The sequence below is a fragment of the Netta rufina genome (genome assembly GCF_964035555.1).
Source record: "Netta rufina genome assembly, chromosome: 1".
NCBI lineage: Eukaryota > Metazoa > Chordata > Aves > Anseriformes > Anatidae > Netta > Netta rufina.
In genome coordinates this window covers 1,754,351-1,768,734 of record NC_140123.1, presented here as the reverse complement: position 1 = coordinate 1,768,734, position 14,384 = coordinate 1,754,351, and the positions used below count along the sequence as shown (strand labels likewise).

The 14,384-nt window shown below is 46.5% G+C and overlaps 1 protein-coding gene across 3 annotated transcripts in view; it reads right to left on the bottom strand.

Annotated features, from left to right (window-relative positions):
- Window positions 1–14,384, bottom strand: part of FAM168A (family with sequence similarity 168 member A) — a 163,865-nt gene that overhangs the window by 66,241 nt on the left and 83,240 nt on the right. For all 3 annotated transcript variants that reach the window (XM_084305999.1, XM_084305998.1, XM_084306000.1), the window contains one exon: window positions 8,324–8,411. In XM_084305999.1, coding sequence (XP_084162125.1) covers window positions 8,324–8,393 — 70 coding nt within the window. In that variant the 5' untranslated portion in view covers window positions 8,394–8,411. The remainder of the gene's footprint in view (window positions 1–8,323; window positions 8,412–14,384) is intronic.

The window sequence follows — 14,384 nt, the reverse complement described above, 5'->3', positions numbered from 1 at the left end:
TAAACATTAGCAATGAAGAAGACGGAGCCAACTGGCTGCATTGAAGTAACATGTAGGAAGAGACATTTTAAATGGGCTAAAACACAGAACCAGGACTGCACAAAGAACGCCAAAGCGCAGCTTGCTTGCAAACACACTGCAGACAAAGAAGGCCAACAAAAAATAATTTAATTCTAAGAAATCACAAAGGAAAAAAAATACATTCACCAATTTTAACGCTCTACACACGTTGTAAAAGCCCAAATCGCTGGTGAGAATTTCTCTACACGCTACGTAAGACAGAGCTTTAGCAGAGCTCATGCTTCAAAATAAAGCTTATTTTTTCCCCAAGCGAGTGAAGAGCTTCTGATTATATGCCTAGAGTCTACAGCAGTGGCCAACACAAAAAATCCTCTGTTCCTCTCCTATGTCCTTTAAATGAAGAGGCACTTTCTCCTTCAAAATACACTTCCAAGGCCACCTCTTTCTCCCTTCTCTTGTCTTTTTTCTTCTCTGCCTTCTACGTGTCTGCTTCAGCCCCAGTCATTTAATCTTTTTATTTCTTTTTCACTACGAGGAAAAAACAAAATCAATATTGGAGCCGGGCGGCGCGGCACAGCACCGAACCGCTCCCTGCGCTAAGCGAGCCCATGGGATGAAAAGGCACACAATGGGCTCACTGAGGAACACAGAACCTGAGTTGTGTTTGCTTTGAAGTTCTGAGACCATTCTGGTTATTTACAGCACGGGGAAACTCAGAAGCTCGTCCAGCCTTATGCAAACAGTCGCAACGCCAAGCGAGGGGCGAAGGATGCTCCGGGGAAGGCTGACGGTGCTGGACTGACCTCCGAGGGAGCTGAGCTTACAAGTACCTGCAAGGATCCGTCCCAATCCCTATTTCCATGTTTTGCTGTGCCCTGGGTGATCGGTTGGTGCCCACTCTCCTTCTCTAGCATGAAAAGGGAAGAAGGAAGCCTTTCGTCCTGGCACATGGGGACACAATTGCCCATCACCCAGCCCTGCTGCTATCTGTGGTAGGATCACAGCCACCATGTGCCCAAAATACAGACATCAGCACGCTCACAAATACCCCAAATCTCACCGACAGCTCCCTGCTTTGTCCTCCGTCTCTCCCCCAGAGAGGGAAACCTGTGCCTCATTCCCTGAGGGGGCCTACACTTGCTGTGACTCCTCGATTTAATTTATTACGATGAATTAGCCACCGGTGATCGGCTAAGCAGAGCCGAAACTCCATCAGCTTCCAGCACTGAGAAATTCAGCGAGTCGCCTGGTAGTGTTGCTGTACAAAAACTATGCATTTAAACATAAAAATAACAAGAGCCTACACAAGTCAGAGCTCATTCCTCTCCCAGTCAAGTACGGTTTGCCTGGCTGCTCTATACACACCAATTAATAAACATGAAGAAACGCCAGAGGAAAAATATTCACTGTACCCACTTCATACATTTTTAATCACCCTGAAATCAATTCAACGCCCTGAACGCAGTTCAAAATTCCTGTTTTACAGAACCAGTAAGCAGTGGATCACCTAATTAAATCCAGAGATGGCTTTTCGCAATCAATGGAAGCGGTGGGCATGCATGCAGAAGCCCAAGCAAAGGCAAAGAGGGGAACGCCGCATCCCTGCCTCCTTCAGCATCACGGCCGTTTGCCTCGTGCTCCTTGGGACTCCCCACAAACGTGCTGAGCAACGCCAAAAGAAAGGAAAAAGTCTCATTTATCCTCCTCACACGCAGAAAATTCTGAAAGAACTCGGTTTTCTTGGCCGAAGAACTGATCTGCTATCAAAGGCACAGCCTTGCCAGAGAATAATACGGCAAGTTTTTAATTTTAAGTTATTAAGAAAGGCTGAAATCAAGCCTGGAATTATCTTTGTCTCACAAAGAGTATGCAAAGGAGGATTAAAGGCCGACTAGAAATCCTATCTGAACATCCTTTCGCCTTTGACAAAATCAGAGGCTACTGGCTTTCAACATATGGGTAAATTAAACGAGGAGCAAAGCTGACAGTGTAAATCGGGTCAGCTCTCCTACAGCAGCGATGCCCAAGGTTCAATGACCAACACAAAATACATGAATTAAGAAGAAAAAAATAAAAAATACATAGAAGAGCCCCAAAATGTCTCGTCCTGCCAACAAAACCAATGGCTGGAAGATGCCGATTCCCTCTACTGGTTGTTATGTCAGAGAAAATGCTGTGGTTTCACCTTGGGAAAAGGGACAAAACCGGGTCCTTGCCCATGGCAGGGGTTGGAATTAGATTTGAGGGCCCTTCCAACCCAAATTCGGTGGTTCTATGAAAATTCACACTCCGCAAGGGCTGTGTGGGCACGTTGCAGTTCTCCGCATCTCTCGCTCACATCCTCCCAGACCTTTACAGAGAAAAATAATTTTCATTCGGGGCTGGAGTGGTTTGATTTCTGTCTCCTCGTGACAGCTGAACTCGCATTTATGGAAAGGGATTTCTGTTCAAACAGAATTAGGCTCCGCTGTCTGCACGATTTTGGCTTCCAGACCTGTGCCGCGTGCCAGCATGGTTCACAACTCTACGAGCATCGGTTCGCACAACTCCGTAACCCTCTTGGGGATCCCCCTGAAAGACCTCCAAGAACTCAGAAAAAAAGAAAAGAAAAAAATCAAACTGATGCCTTTCCACCAGCACACAAACGAGCAATTAGTACACCGACTCACAGAGCTGTTTGCCTACCAGCCGTGCCCGTTCTCTATCCCACAATCTTAGAGCAATAACCACAAGTGTGCATGACACTGTAAATCTAAATTATGCTACTATCATATCTTTCTTTTAGGGCTCTCAAAAAATCTCTCTGAGAGGGTGCTACTTGAAGAAGCCGGAAAATCAATTAACTGGGGAAGGAAATGAACCCAGCCCTTGCAGACAGCGCAAAAAGAGCAACAGTGACATGGGGAGACATGATAAACAAATGACAAAGTGCTTAGGATGTGTCCTTAAATCACCAGAAATAAGACTGTTTTGTTATTTAAGCTGAAGAAGCAGCAATCCTTACTTCAGGAGGAACATCTAAGAAAGCTACTGGGTCTTGCAGCCAGACCACGGATGAATTGCAAATGCGATTCTTGGTGAATCCTGCGCAGGATCAAACTTGCTGAGCAGCTACCCGGGAATATTTATTTCACCTTAGTGGCTCACGAGAAGTGCCTCTGGGCAGTCTAGGCTAATCCACTTTGGAAAGGCAACTGAACAGAACCCAGTTGCACAAAGGCTTTTATTAAAAGGCGTCAGGTTCCTCCTGGTGAAACGAGGCCAGCTCTCCGTACCCATGCAGGTCCTTGCCAGCTGGGGGAGAGAAGAAAAAGCCTTTGCATGGCATGAAAAGCTGCAGGGATGGAGCAAGGCCAGCAGCAGCAGGACCAGAAGAGGGCTTGCCTGATCTTCCCTGAAAAGCAAGAGAAGGGGCAACGGAGGGTGTTACCTTCCTGCCCTCTCCAAGGGAAAAATAAGGGGAAGAGTGAGCTCCTTGTAGACCTGGCAGTGCAGAGCAAGGCTCTCCAAGGAAGGTAGTGGAGATTCACTGACCTAAAAGGAAGTGGAGATTCACTCACCAGCTTCCCATCTCCAGGCTCTTGCCCTTTCCTATCAGTTATTATTTAGTAATGATTGCAGTGAATACAGGGTCAGTCTACCCAAGGCTCCTGAAGTATCTTATCGGCATATTAATCAGCTTGTGAGAGGGAAAACAAGAAGGGTGTGAGCTTGTACAAGCACTCTGAGAGTTTCATGCTTCAAGTCAAACAAGTTAGAGGAAAGACCAATTCTTCATCCCTGATGCCACACCAGCGAGCTCGTCTGTTTGCTGCAGGACTGGCGCGCCCCAAGGACATGCGCCTTGCCCAAAGTTGACTCCATTTGTGTTTTGAGTGGTGGTAGCACGGCTCCTCTGAGTATTAAGCATCTCCTGGCATCCCCAGATGCTGAGAGGATTGAGAATACGGCATTAACAGCTGCTGGAGACTCTTCTGCACTGAAAGGGATCCCATCACCAGCACTTGGGCGCATGGCACGGTCTTGTTGCAGTCAACGACGTGGCACAGGGCTGCAAGAGGAGGCTGCTGGACCGATGTGCATGTTAAGGGGGTAACAGGCTCGTGACCTTCTGCAAAATACTCGGAGTTAACAGCAGGTAAATGCGTCAAAGAAGAACCAGGCATTTCAACGGCTCACGTTTGGGATAGGCAAAGTGGATTCTCCATAAATAAAAAAAGCAAATGACAGTCCTTAAACGCATTTTAGAGTTAACCTCAATTAAAACGACAGCTTACATTAAGATCCGAGTTAATTACAGCCTACTTTAATTAAACAGCAGACGATACTCAAACACCGCTTGCTGCTGATGCTCTCAAGCAAGCCGAACCTGCGGAGGGGAAGCGGCGACGAGCACCTGGGAAGCAGGAGCAGGAGGGAAGACACAGCCCCGTCCTCAGGGAAAATATTCTGCCCGTGTCCCCTGGGACCAGCTCCATAACCAGCTGGAAAATGCACCAGGCTTATTCGCCTCTTTCAATTGAGGAAAAGAAAAAAAAAAAAAAAACAAGGAGGCTGCAATGCAATAGATCTGTGGTTCTTAAGGACCCAGAAAATTAGATTTACTAACTACAGAAGAAACTAATAGATTTATTTCTTTAATCAGAAAGAAGATTTATTTAATAAATCTCCTACTTCAAATACAGGATGTTTTGATAAACACATCTCACATGAATTTAACACTTCTGACTGTTTCACCTAGCAGTTCTACTTCAAAACTTTGGTTTTCTGCTATTTTTTTTCGTATTTTATTATAATTTCCAGAAAAAAAAGTCATCTAATGCACTTTAATAATAACTTAGGAAATAAGCTACCCTTTACATTTTCTTTAAGGAAGTGCTGAATGGAAAAAATAAAGTAACTGAACGGATGTACACCAAGTACTTGAGCATGTGCCAAGGGTTTCCCCTTTCTCCCCAACAAACAACAGCCAATCTGGTACCAAAGTTTTGCTTGTCTCAAAATAGACGTCTCTCACAAGCACAGAAAATACCAAAGAAGTGAGAAGGAAAAGAAAATCAGATTAAAACTGATGATTTAAACCAAAAGCAATCTATTTGTTATAAAGAATTTGCATTTAGCACTGAAAAGCCACAAGAGAGAAGAATTCAAGGTGCCGTTATCCCGATTACCACCCTTGTATTTTTTTTCAGCCTACATCCCCCCGGAGTTGTACTCCACAAGGTTAGAAATTAATGGGTTATGCATGAACTTTCAGGACAAAAATTGAAGTAATACATGTGCTGTGCTGGGTTTGGGGTAAAAAGCTGAACTCTAAAGCAAACCGAGAACATCGCTTAGGGCTGTCAACCTTTACCTCAACGTTATTACACTTCAGTGGTTTTCCTGATTTCCATTTCTTGCCCGACATAAAGTTTAGCATTATTTTATTTTAGCATTACTTTTTTTCCAGTGTCCTCTACTATTCCAAAAAGAATTTTTTAACTCTTACAGAAATTATATAAATTACGCGTCGTATCCCAAATTGTGTCTCAGATAAAAATCTCAGGACAGACACCACATGCTCTGTCTCGAGGAAGGATCATAAGGGTTGGAAAGACCTCCAGAGCTCGCTTCCCTGCTATTTCCAACAGAGGGGCACCCAAGGAGCTCTGCCACTTGGCTCTCGGCCACCAAGGCACCATCACAACCCAGGAACTCGTTAAACCTCAAAGCCATAATGAGCTCCTGGGGCACGGAAAGGTTTTGAGCAAGGGCCGGGAGGCAACGTCCCTTCCAGATCTACCACCTCACACGCCTCAGCTATTATTTTCAAGCAATTTGAGAAGAAAATACCTACCAACCCTTTAGCTTCATGTCTCTCCTGTGAAAAGTCTGTTTGGTTTGTCTGTGTGAGTTTTAATATCCGCCAGAATAGCTTGTGGCTACGTAAATAAACCACTACATGGGTGAACAATGCAAGTTAAAGCATTGCAAATGAATCTCAGACAGAAAGCAAGCGTTAGATAGGCTGAACCTGGCATTTCTAACGCAACAGTCACGGCAGCCTTCTGCTAGCAGTCATTGAGAACGCCCTCCACAGTTGCTTGTCTTTGCTATTTAAAGGAAATCATTTTATTTGTTCCCCTTTTTTCACAATATCATTTAGTTTTCCCACCAAATATTCAAGCAAATTCATTTTTAAAAGAAGTTCTGGAATACCATTTGCCTAGCAAAGAAAATATCCCTGAGTTTACATGTCCTTTAGCCTATCACCCATTCTGGGAGTAAGAACAGAGCCCATGGACCAGTTACTGCTTCGGTGCAGCCACGCCAATCTCCCCCTTTTGGAGCATTCACTGACATAACCAAAGACCTTGGTACATTTTCTCAAGTCTGATCTGCCTCTGATTTTTTTTCTCCAAGGTCATCGTCCACCGCCGCCTCCTCCATCACCACGACCCCTGCAGGACACGCGGCTGGAGCCCTCCGGTCCTCCCTCCTGTGCCACCGACCAGGGCTGGCACAACCTGCTGGAGGTGGACAATGGCTTCATATACTGAAATACACAACATAATCTTCACGCTGCTTAACCAGCAGGTTATTTTAGAAGATAATTTCCTTCTAATGTCACCATCTGACTTATTCGGAAAGCAGCCATGTAGACTCGGTTCATTTAAAATAGAAACCACCCTCTAAATTCCTCCCTCCAGAAAGGTCAATGTACGAACTGTACACAGCCTGAACCTCGATATTTCAATAAAATTGCCTTACCCGGTGCCAGGAAGGCAGCTTCTAAAACATCCAACTGTTGGAAAGCAGACAGGGAAAACCTACACCGAAAGGATATTAGCGTGGAGTTTTGAACACGTGCGAAGAAAGTAAAGTGGGGGAGAAGTAGCCTCTTGTCAAAACCATCCATGCTCTGGAAAGCACAAGATTGCTGCTCTTTCCAGTGCAGGAAAATAACTGTGCACTTCGGAGCTCATTCTATCACCCCAGCACTGCTGGAGTCTGCAGTCCTCTTACAATGGTGATATTCCTGAAGAGATGATTATTCACAGCGAATTTTTTTTTTCTAAGCCTCTAGTGCTTTGGCTGGAAGACCAAAGTTCCCCTGAGCTGCAGTATCTCCAACAAAGCAGCACGCATAAATTTGACCGGGAAAAAAAAAAAAAAAAAGAAAGGGTGAATAAAAACGGGGCAAAACCTCTTTGAGGAACTCTCTGCTCCAGAGTATCAGACAGGCTTCCTCGAGCAATACAGCCGGCTCGACTGATCAGAAACAGCTACTAGAGTCAACGAGAATATTTTGTAAATGAAGTAGCTGAGAGCATTTATGCTCATTTTCATTTGCTGTTGACCACTTTGCTTCACAAAAGCCTTTTCCCGAGCAGTTTCACGCGTTCGGTTCAAGTCAACGCACACCACAGGCGGCGCAAACACAAAGAAGGCAGCGTTGATGCAACGCGACGTTTGATGGCTAATTACATCCAACAACATGTTAGCAGGGGGAGTCTTCCAAGGGTGACGTTTAAGGGGCTTACCAGATCAGAAGAGCACCTACGGGTAAACATCACGCACAGGGAAGAGCACAGGTACACCTAGGTTGAGATTTGCTTTTCCCAGAGCACAATTTCTCTCTGAGCTAAATTCTTTCCGTATTTGTATATGTGAGCTTCCTGCTAGTTACATAACTCTGGTAAACAAATTTCAGTGCCTTTTTCAAGTATTAAATATGACACTTTTAGACAATTCCCTCCGTTCCGAAGACGGACTTCAACCAACCATCAGACGCGCCGTCCAACACGAGATTAACTCAACCAAAGCGCAATCTGGAAACAAGAAATCAGCCAACAATGCTCTTTAAATCTTCATTTCCAAGAAACCAGTCAGCAATGCACTTTAAACCTCCATCTATCAGAACAACTTCACGTCCTCCACAGCAACTCTCTGCAGCAGGGTCCCCGTTGCACGTGGCAGGGCCGTTCCAGCACGTGCACCCAAATTGCTCAGTTCAGCTCTGGAGCCAAGCCTCCAGTTTTCAGCTGATTGCCCCAGAAATTTCTTGGGCATTTGTTTGTTTAAATATACACCCTTTTGTTCCTTTTCTTTCAGATTTCCAAGGTGCCCTCTTCTTAGGAACCGAGGTCTCTTTATTCTCGCTAACCTTACTGCACCGACTCTGCCGAAGAGTTGCATTCCCATCCGAGTGGGAATCCTGTTTCTCCCTTAATTAAGGGGTTTAACGGCTCATTAACAAGCCCCTGCTCTCACCACCAGACGTGGACGTCCACAAGCAGCCGCTGAGCGCCAGACCTACCTGTGTAAGCCATGTTCTTCGGGTTTCCGTAGGGAGCCCCAGGTTGAACGGGGCTGTAAACAGGGTTCATCGTGGAAGACCGGGAACTCTGGAGACAAAAGAAAAGCAGAGTTGAGAAAAGTGCCTGTGTTAAGGCTTCTGTTCAAAGGTTCTGAGCTGTGCTCCACGCTCGCATTGCCACGTTATAATTCAAGACACGGGGAGCTGCAAAGAAAAGGATTTACAACCAGGCGTTACGACTAGGTAGCGTATTTAGGAATTCAAGTTCTGGATCCCTCAGCTATTTCTCTGAACTTCTTCACTGTTGGCGTATACTGCCTACAAATACACCCAGAGTGGATTCATCTTACACAACCCTACCTTCGTGGGGCTCAGCATTCACGACCCCACTTCTAGCGCGCGGCGAAAAAAGCTGAAAATTCAGGCAAGGAATTCCCCTTGGAGGAGCTGATGTTGTGAGGGTGGCAAAAACAACAAGAAATAAGGTCTGGCCTTTCCGAAATCAGCAGATAAAAGGCTCTTTGCTGCTGGAGAGACGGAGCAGCTCAAGCTGATGACAACGACCTCGTACCCAGGTCTTGGGCGCTGCACACGGATGCGCCGAGCAGCCCAGCGGTGCCCACGGACACGGCGCAGACGGCGAGATTGGCACGGCCCTGCTTGGGAGTTTTCATTTCGAGGAAAGCAAGTAACTAGGGAATTTGTGCCTACCGACTGTCAGTTAAGCAACTGCTCAGTTAATTATCTTAATGAAGCACATTCTCAGTTCTGATTAATGGGAAAATCAGTCATTAGGCTTTATTAGGCAACACATTTGTCTCCACAGCTACCCAGTGACAATTTCAAACATGAACCCCAACAATCTTTCTCCAAAACGTGGGGTTTTTAAACGCATTGTTTTACAGCTCATAAATAAAGCCGTCCTTCCCAAACAAGCCTCTGATGATGGATGCACCATTTGATAGATCATTAACTCCTTCCGCCATACCTCCGGATAGTAAACAAGTCAAATGTTAAATGCTGGCAACAACCGACTTGACAACAATTACTGCTTAATTAATTAACCTTCCCTCCTCCCCCAAGGTAGCACAGAAGGAGCAATTCTCAAAGCAGAAGCAACCGGGGCTGTAAAGCAGGAGGGAAGGATTTACACCTTCGGCAGCGCCCAGCCGTGGCGCCTTTCCAGATGTGTTTGCTCACCTCTCCACCACGCCACACGCAGCAGGACAAAATAAAACGAGTCCGAAGGAGCCCCCAGAGGACGTAGGATGTTGCTCCTCTGAGCAGGTAGTTGAAGAAGTAAGTTGGAAGCATGAGGAGATGATCTGACAGCAGCCAAGTGGGGGAATGTGCTCCCCAAAGTGCCGGCGCAGCTCAGCGCGCAAGAAGCTGCATCCACCGCAGCCAAAACCGCCTCCTTTTCACCCAAATTCCCTGCCCACGCCTCCATTAATGATGTTTTTTTTCATCTCCCTGCGATGCAGGTTCCATATCCGAAGGCAAGGGGGTGTTTCAGACTCTTAATGGCCACAAATCACCCTGCCAGGAGGCAGCACCACGACAATCCCGGGATGTGCCCACCCTAACAAACCCTTTGGTGCAAGCAGGGACGATCGGAGATCACAGCACTTTGTGCCGAGGCTCCTCCAGCCACACACTGCACTCTCAGGGTTTCCTTTGGAGCAGGATTAATTTGGTTTTCTGCTCTGAACGTCCCCACCTGGCGCATGGTTTGAAGTTACCTGCAGGCCCTTCAGTGGGTTCAGCCTCTCCGTCCCGCAAGAGGTCGGAGGAAAGGTGATGGGCAACTGGGGTGAAGCTTCGGAAAGAAACCTGCCCCCCACACACACCAAAACCACTTTGTACACAGAAATAACTACACACGAATTACTACTATGAATTACTACCTGCACGCGATGCTTTATGCCAGAGGTGCCACAAGCAGGACCTGAGAGAACAGGAGGAGAGATTCAGAGGGCTGCAAAGATTCCCTGGCCGTAATTAACCATTAAATCATTAGCAGGACACTTCAGCCTGGACAAGAAATGCCCAGTGGGGCAGGGAATAAAGTACCTATTAAAAAAAATAATAATAATAAAGGATCTGGAGAAGGTGGAGAGGCAGCAATTGCACACCTTTCCTCATAACCCCAGTGGCTGGGAGCATGAGAAGAAAAAAAATGCTGCAGGTTCAGAAGAAGCCAAAGGGGCTGCTGGTTGCTTTGTTCATCTCAGCAAGTCCCTTCCTAACAGGACAGGGGGCAGATGGAGACACGACTGCATTTCTACAGAGCCCTGCTCAACACAGCCATCATCTCACTTGAGCTTTTCTGGGTGTAAAGAGTAGAAATAAATGATGATTTGGTGAAAATTATTGCTGCGTATGTCTGGCTTGCACTAAGTGTTGTGCCAAACAGCACAAAACACACTTATTGAGAAGGATGGAAGAAAATGCCTCTTAGCTGAGATAAAAAGATGATAATTGCGTTAGGGGGATGAATGTATTGTGAGGAAGAGGCTTGTGCTTCCTCCTTGCTTGGTATGCAGGGCATTATTTCCAGCCATGCGAACAGCATTTCAGCTGGATGATTTTCCTCCTTTTTAGCATCTAGTATTAAAACACATTCAGACGAGCTTCCAAGACAATCTGCAAGACAATACCATTCAAAAACCCGTTTTAAATTCATTACAGGCCCCGCATTGTGGCGTTCGAACAGCCGCCCTGAAATGGGAATAAAACAGGATTAGCAAAATTAAACCTCCTTCGCCACAATGACTTGCAGCACTTGCTCGTGGCCATGAATACGCAACAAAAAGACTAATAGAAATGAATTATAAACAGACAAAGTATTTCTGTGCTGCACGACGCTTCCACCACTTTCTAATCCCCGTGGCAGGGATGCTGAGTTGCTTAGAAGCTGCTGAGGCTCAACCACGAAGCCGAAGGAGCAGCTCCAGCAGGAACGCCATGGGAAGCTGCTGCTAGCAAACAGTCTCGGGATGCTTCCCGGCTGTAACCTGGTTACATTTGGATCTCTTCTGTCTTTCCCATGAAAGTGCACGAGACGCTCCCATCACGCCGGGGGACGACTCCAGATGAAGGGCAAACAGGAGCAGCGAGGGAGGTCAGCGGCCAACGTGTGGCTCAAATCCGGCTTGCACCGGGGATTGCCAAGCACTGAGCTCAGACTAAGCTGCATCAGAAGCAAAATGGAAAGGTTTTCATGGTGAAGAATGAGTGTGAGCCAAACAAGAGCGTGTCTCTGGACAGCACCGTCCTGCTGCCACCACGGCGAGGACGGGACACAGCAGCCCCAGGTCTCTGTCCCCCATCCTGGTGACATCCCAGGACACCAGCTGCTTAATCCTCTTCCTAGGGAGCACTCAGAACTAAAAACAGGGCTGGTGTCACTTGAAATTACCATAAACGCAAGGCACGAGGGACACCTCACCCAGATATTTGTCACCGGTTTGTTTTGCGCCTGTGGAAAAGCTCCGTGGGGGACCAGCTCTGCTGCTTCCCAAAGCTGAAGGCTTTGAGCCTTCAAACATCGAGGGAAATCAACAATTTTACACGTAAACAGTTTTTAACACAAGTATTTCTATGCAGGCGTTGGTGGAAGTGGCATCTTACGTTCCTCGGCCACTCCGATGCACGGATCTGAAGACAGTTCCCACTCCCACCGTACAGAAGCTGGGGAATAGAAAGATGACATGGAAAGAGATGTAAAAAATCCTACAGGAAAAGAACAAGCGTGGCGTGCAAGCTTCGGGAAGTTTATAAAGCTATTTTTCATTTTCTTTGCAGACCAAGTCCGCAAAGATAACGATATAAGTAATTTATAAACACGGAGTTACTTCGAAATAAAGATATTTTACAGCCTTCTCAAAAGATGGAGGCTAACCGTGACAGGCACATCCTTCATGCTCTCGAGAGATTGAACGGTTGATCTAAATTTAAGCACAATTGCAAGGAGGAGAGTAAACAACGCACAGGCGAGCCTTTCGGGATGAAACGCGCTCCTCCACCGTGTTTCGCTTTCGTCCTCGTGTCAGCGCCTCACCTTTCAGCCTTCCCCGGCGTTTGGTTGTGATTTGCCCTAGTCTTTTGTGAAATCAGCACATAAGTGCTTCTGAAGGACCTTTTCCTCGTGTTTTTCTTTCGAAATGGAGTGCTATTGTCTCCTCTGCTTGCAGGTAGCTACCAGGAATTATTTATTTGTACAAAAGACAGCACACGTCCAAATATTAGAGGATGCGAACAAAGAAAAAAGACAAACCCAAAAGATATTATTTCTCTCCTGATCTGCACATCGCTGCTTAAAATTCATTTTACACAAATCACATGCTAATAGCATTCAGCCAAAGCCCCTTTGAACATGAGAAGACCTCCTGACCTTATCCGACATTCAAATCGCAATCATTTGCCGACAATTTTCCAGTTAAGTCGTTTGAAGCTTGACCCTCACTTGGGATCCACCAAACAATAATTCAATTACCATCCCGTTCATCTGCTAAAGGTTAACTCGGGCAAGCTACAGGGCCACGTCCCACCTCTCCCCCAAAATTTCTGCTGTGACAGCACGCGTGGTCTCAGAGGTTTGCAGCACAATCTCGTTTTCACAGATACCACCTCCTGCTTACACCCTAACTAGAAGCTGATTCAGCTCATCTCAATATATTTAAGCCATCACAGACCTTATAAAAGAATCTGGTCAAAATTGACACCATTTCGGTTCGTCTTTTATTAATACAGTTTAAAAAAAAAAAAAAAAAAAAAAAAGATGAGTTGGTATAACTAGGGGAACCAAAGGAAGGCCAGGCTCCAGAAAAAGTTGAAGACTTCATTTAGCTGGAAATTATTAACAGTAGGTCTTGATTATACAAAACAATGTCTACTTTAATCTCTTTGACTGTATTTCAGCTACACCTTGACTTTATGGAAACGCATTGAAAGCATCGTTCTTCAGCCTGAACATTAGAATCATTAGGGTTGGAGAAGACCCCCAAGATCCCTCCAACCACCCCCTACCACCAATGTCACCACCAAGCCCTGTCCCCAAGCACCACGTCCAACCTCTCCTTGAACACCCCAAGGGACGGGGACTCCCCCACCTCCCTGGGCAACCCGTCCCAAGGCCTGACTGCTCTTTCAATTATTTCATTATTTGTTGCCTTTTTCCCCATTTTTCATCTACACCAACTCATCGGCCTCACTTTCAAAGCAACTTTCAGCTCTGCTCCGGCCTTATTTCACCTGACGTAACCCCAGGTACCGTAGTTAATCTGGCTGATTTGGGGCTGGCTCATTTGCTCTCAGTTCTGACCTGGACCCTTTTTTTGGGGAAGATTTCCACTGGCTGGCACGTCGGCATCCCTCGGGAGGACGCGCTCAGGGTGTCAGCATCCTGCACGCACGGGCCATCTGCAGAGGGAAGGCGCTGAGTGTTTTCATGCTCCAGCCCAGTTCTGGTTTAGATTAAACCATTAATTCTGCTTTAAATAATATCCCTTCTGTTCACTAGATCGCAATTTGAGAGAATACCAAAAAAAAAGTGTGTGAAGCCCAGTCATTACCTGCTGCAATTCCAGTTCCCTGTATGAACGCTGACGGCGTTTAATGCAGTGACACGTCTAATGGAGCCAGTGATTAACACAACATCGCTTGTGTACGGCCTTTCAGGAGGTTCTGAGTGGGAATAAATTGCATTACCCGTTAATTAGGGTGGCAGCCTATTATCCCTGCAGGCCCCTCGTGTCTCGCCACTGGGGCGCTCAGGAAGGCGAGGTGCTGGGAGCAGGAGGGGCAGCGAGCCGCTGTCCCCAGCCACAAATCTCACAATTTAAGGCTCGGTCAGCAGGTACCTGGGCAGAGAGCACAGAAACAGCAAGGTATTAATGCCCAAAACCTGTGTTTCGTGCCACGTGGTGACGTGACCAACCCACGTGAAGCCTGAAGTGGGGAGGCAGGCTGAACGCACGCCGTTGTGATGGAGGGCAAGGCTTGAAGCACCTGGAAATTAAATGGAGCAAGGGGTTTCGCGCAGCTCGGGGGTCTTTGT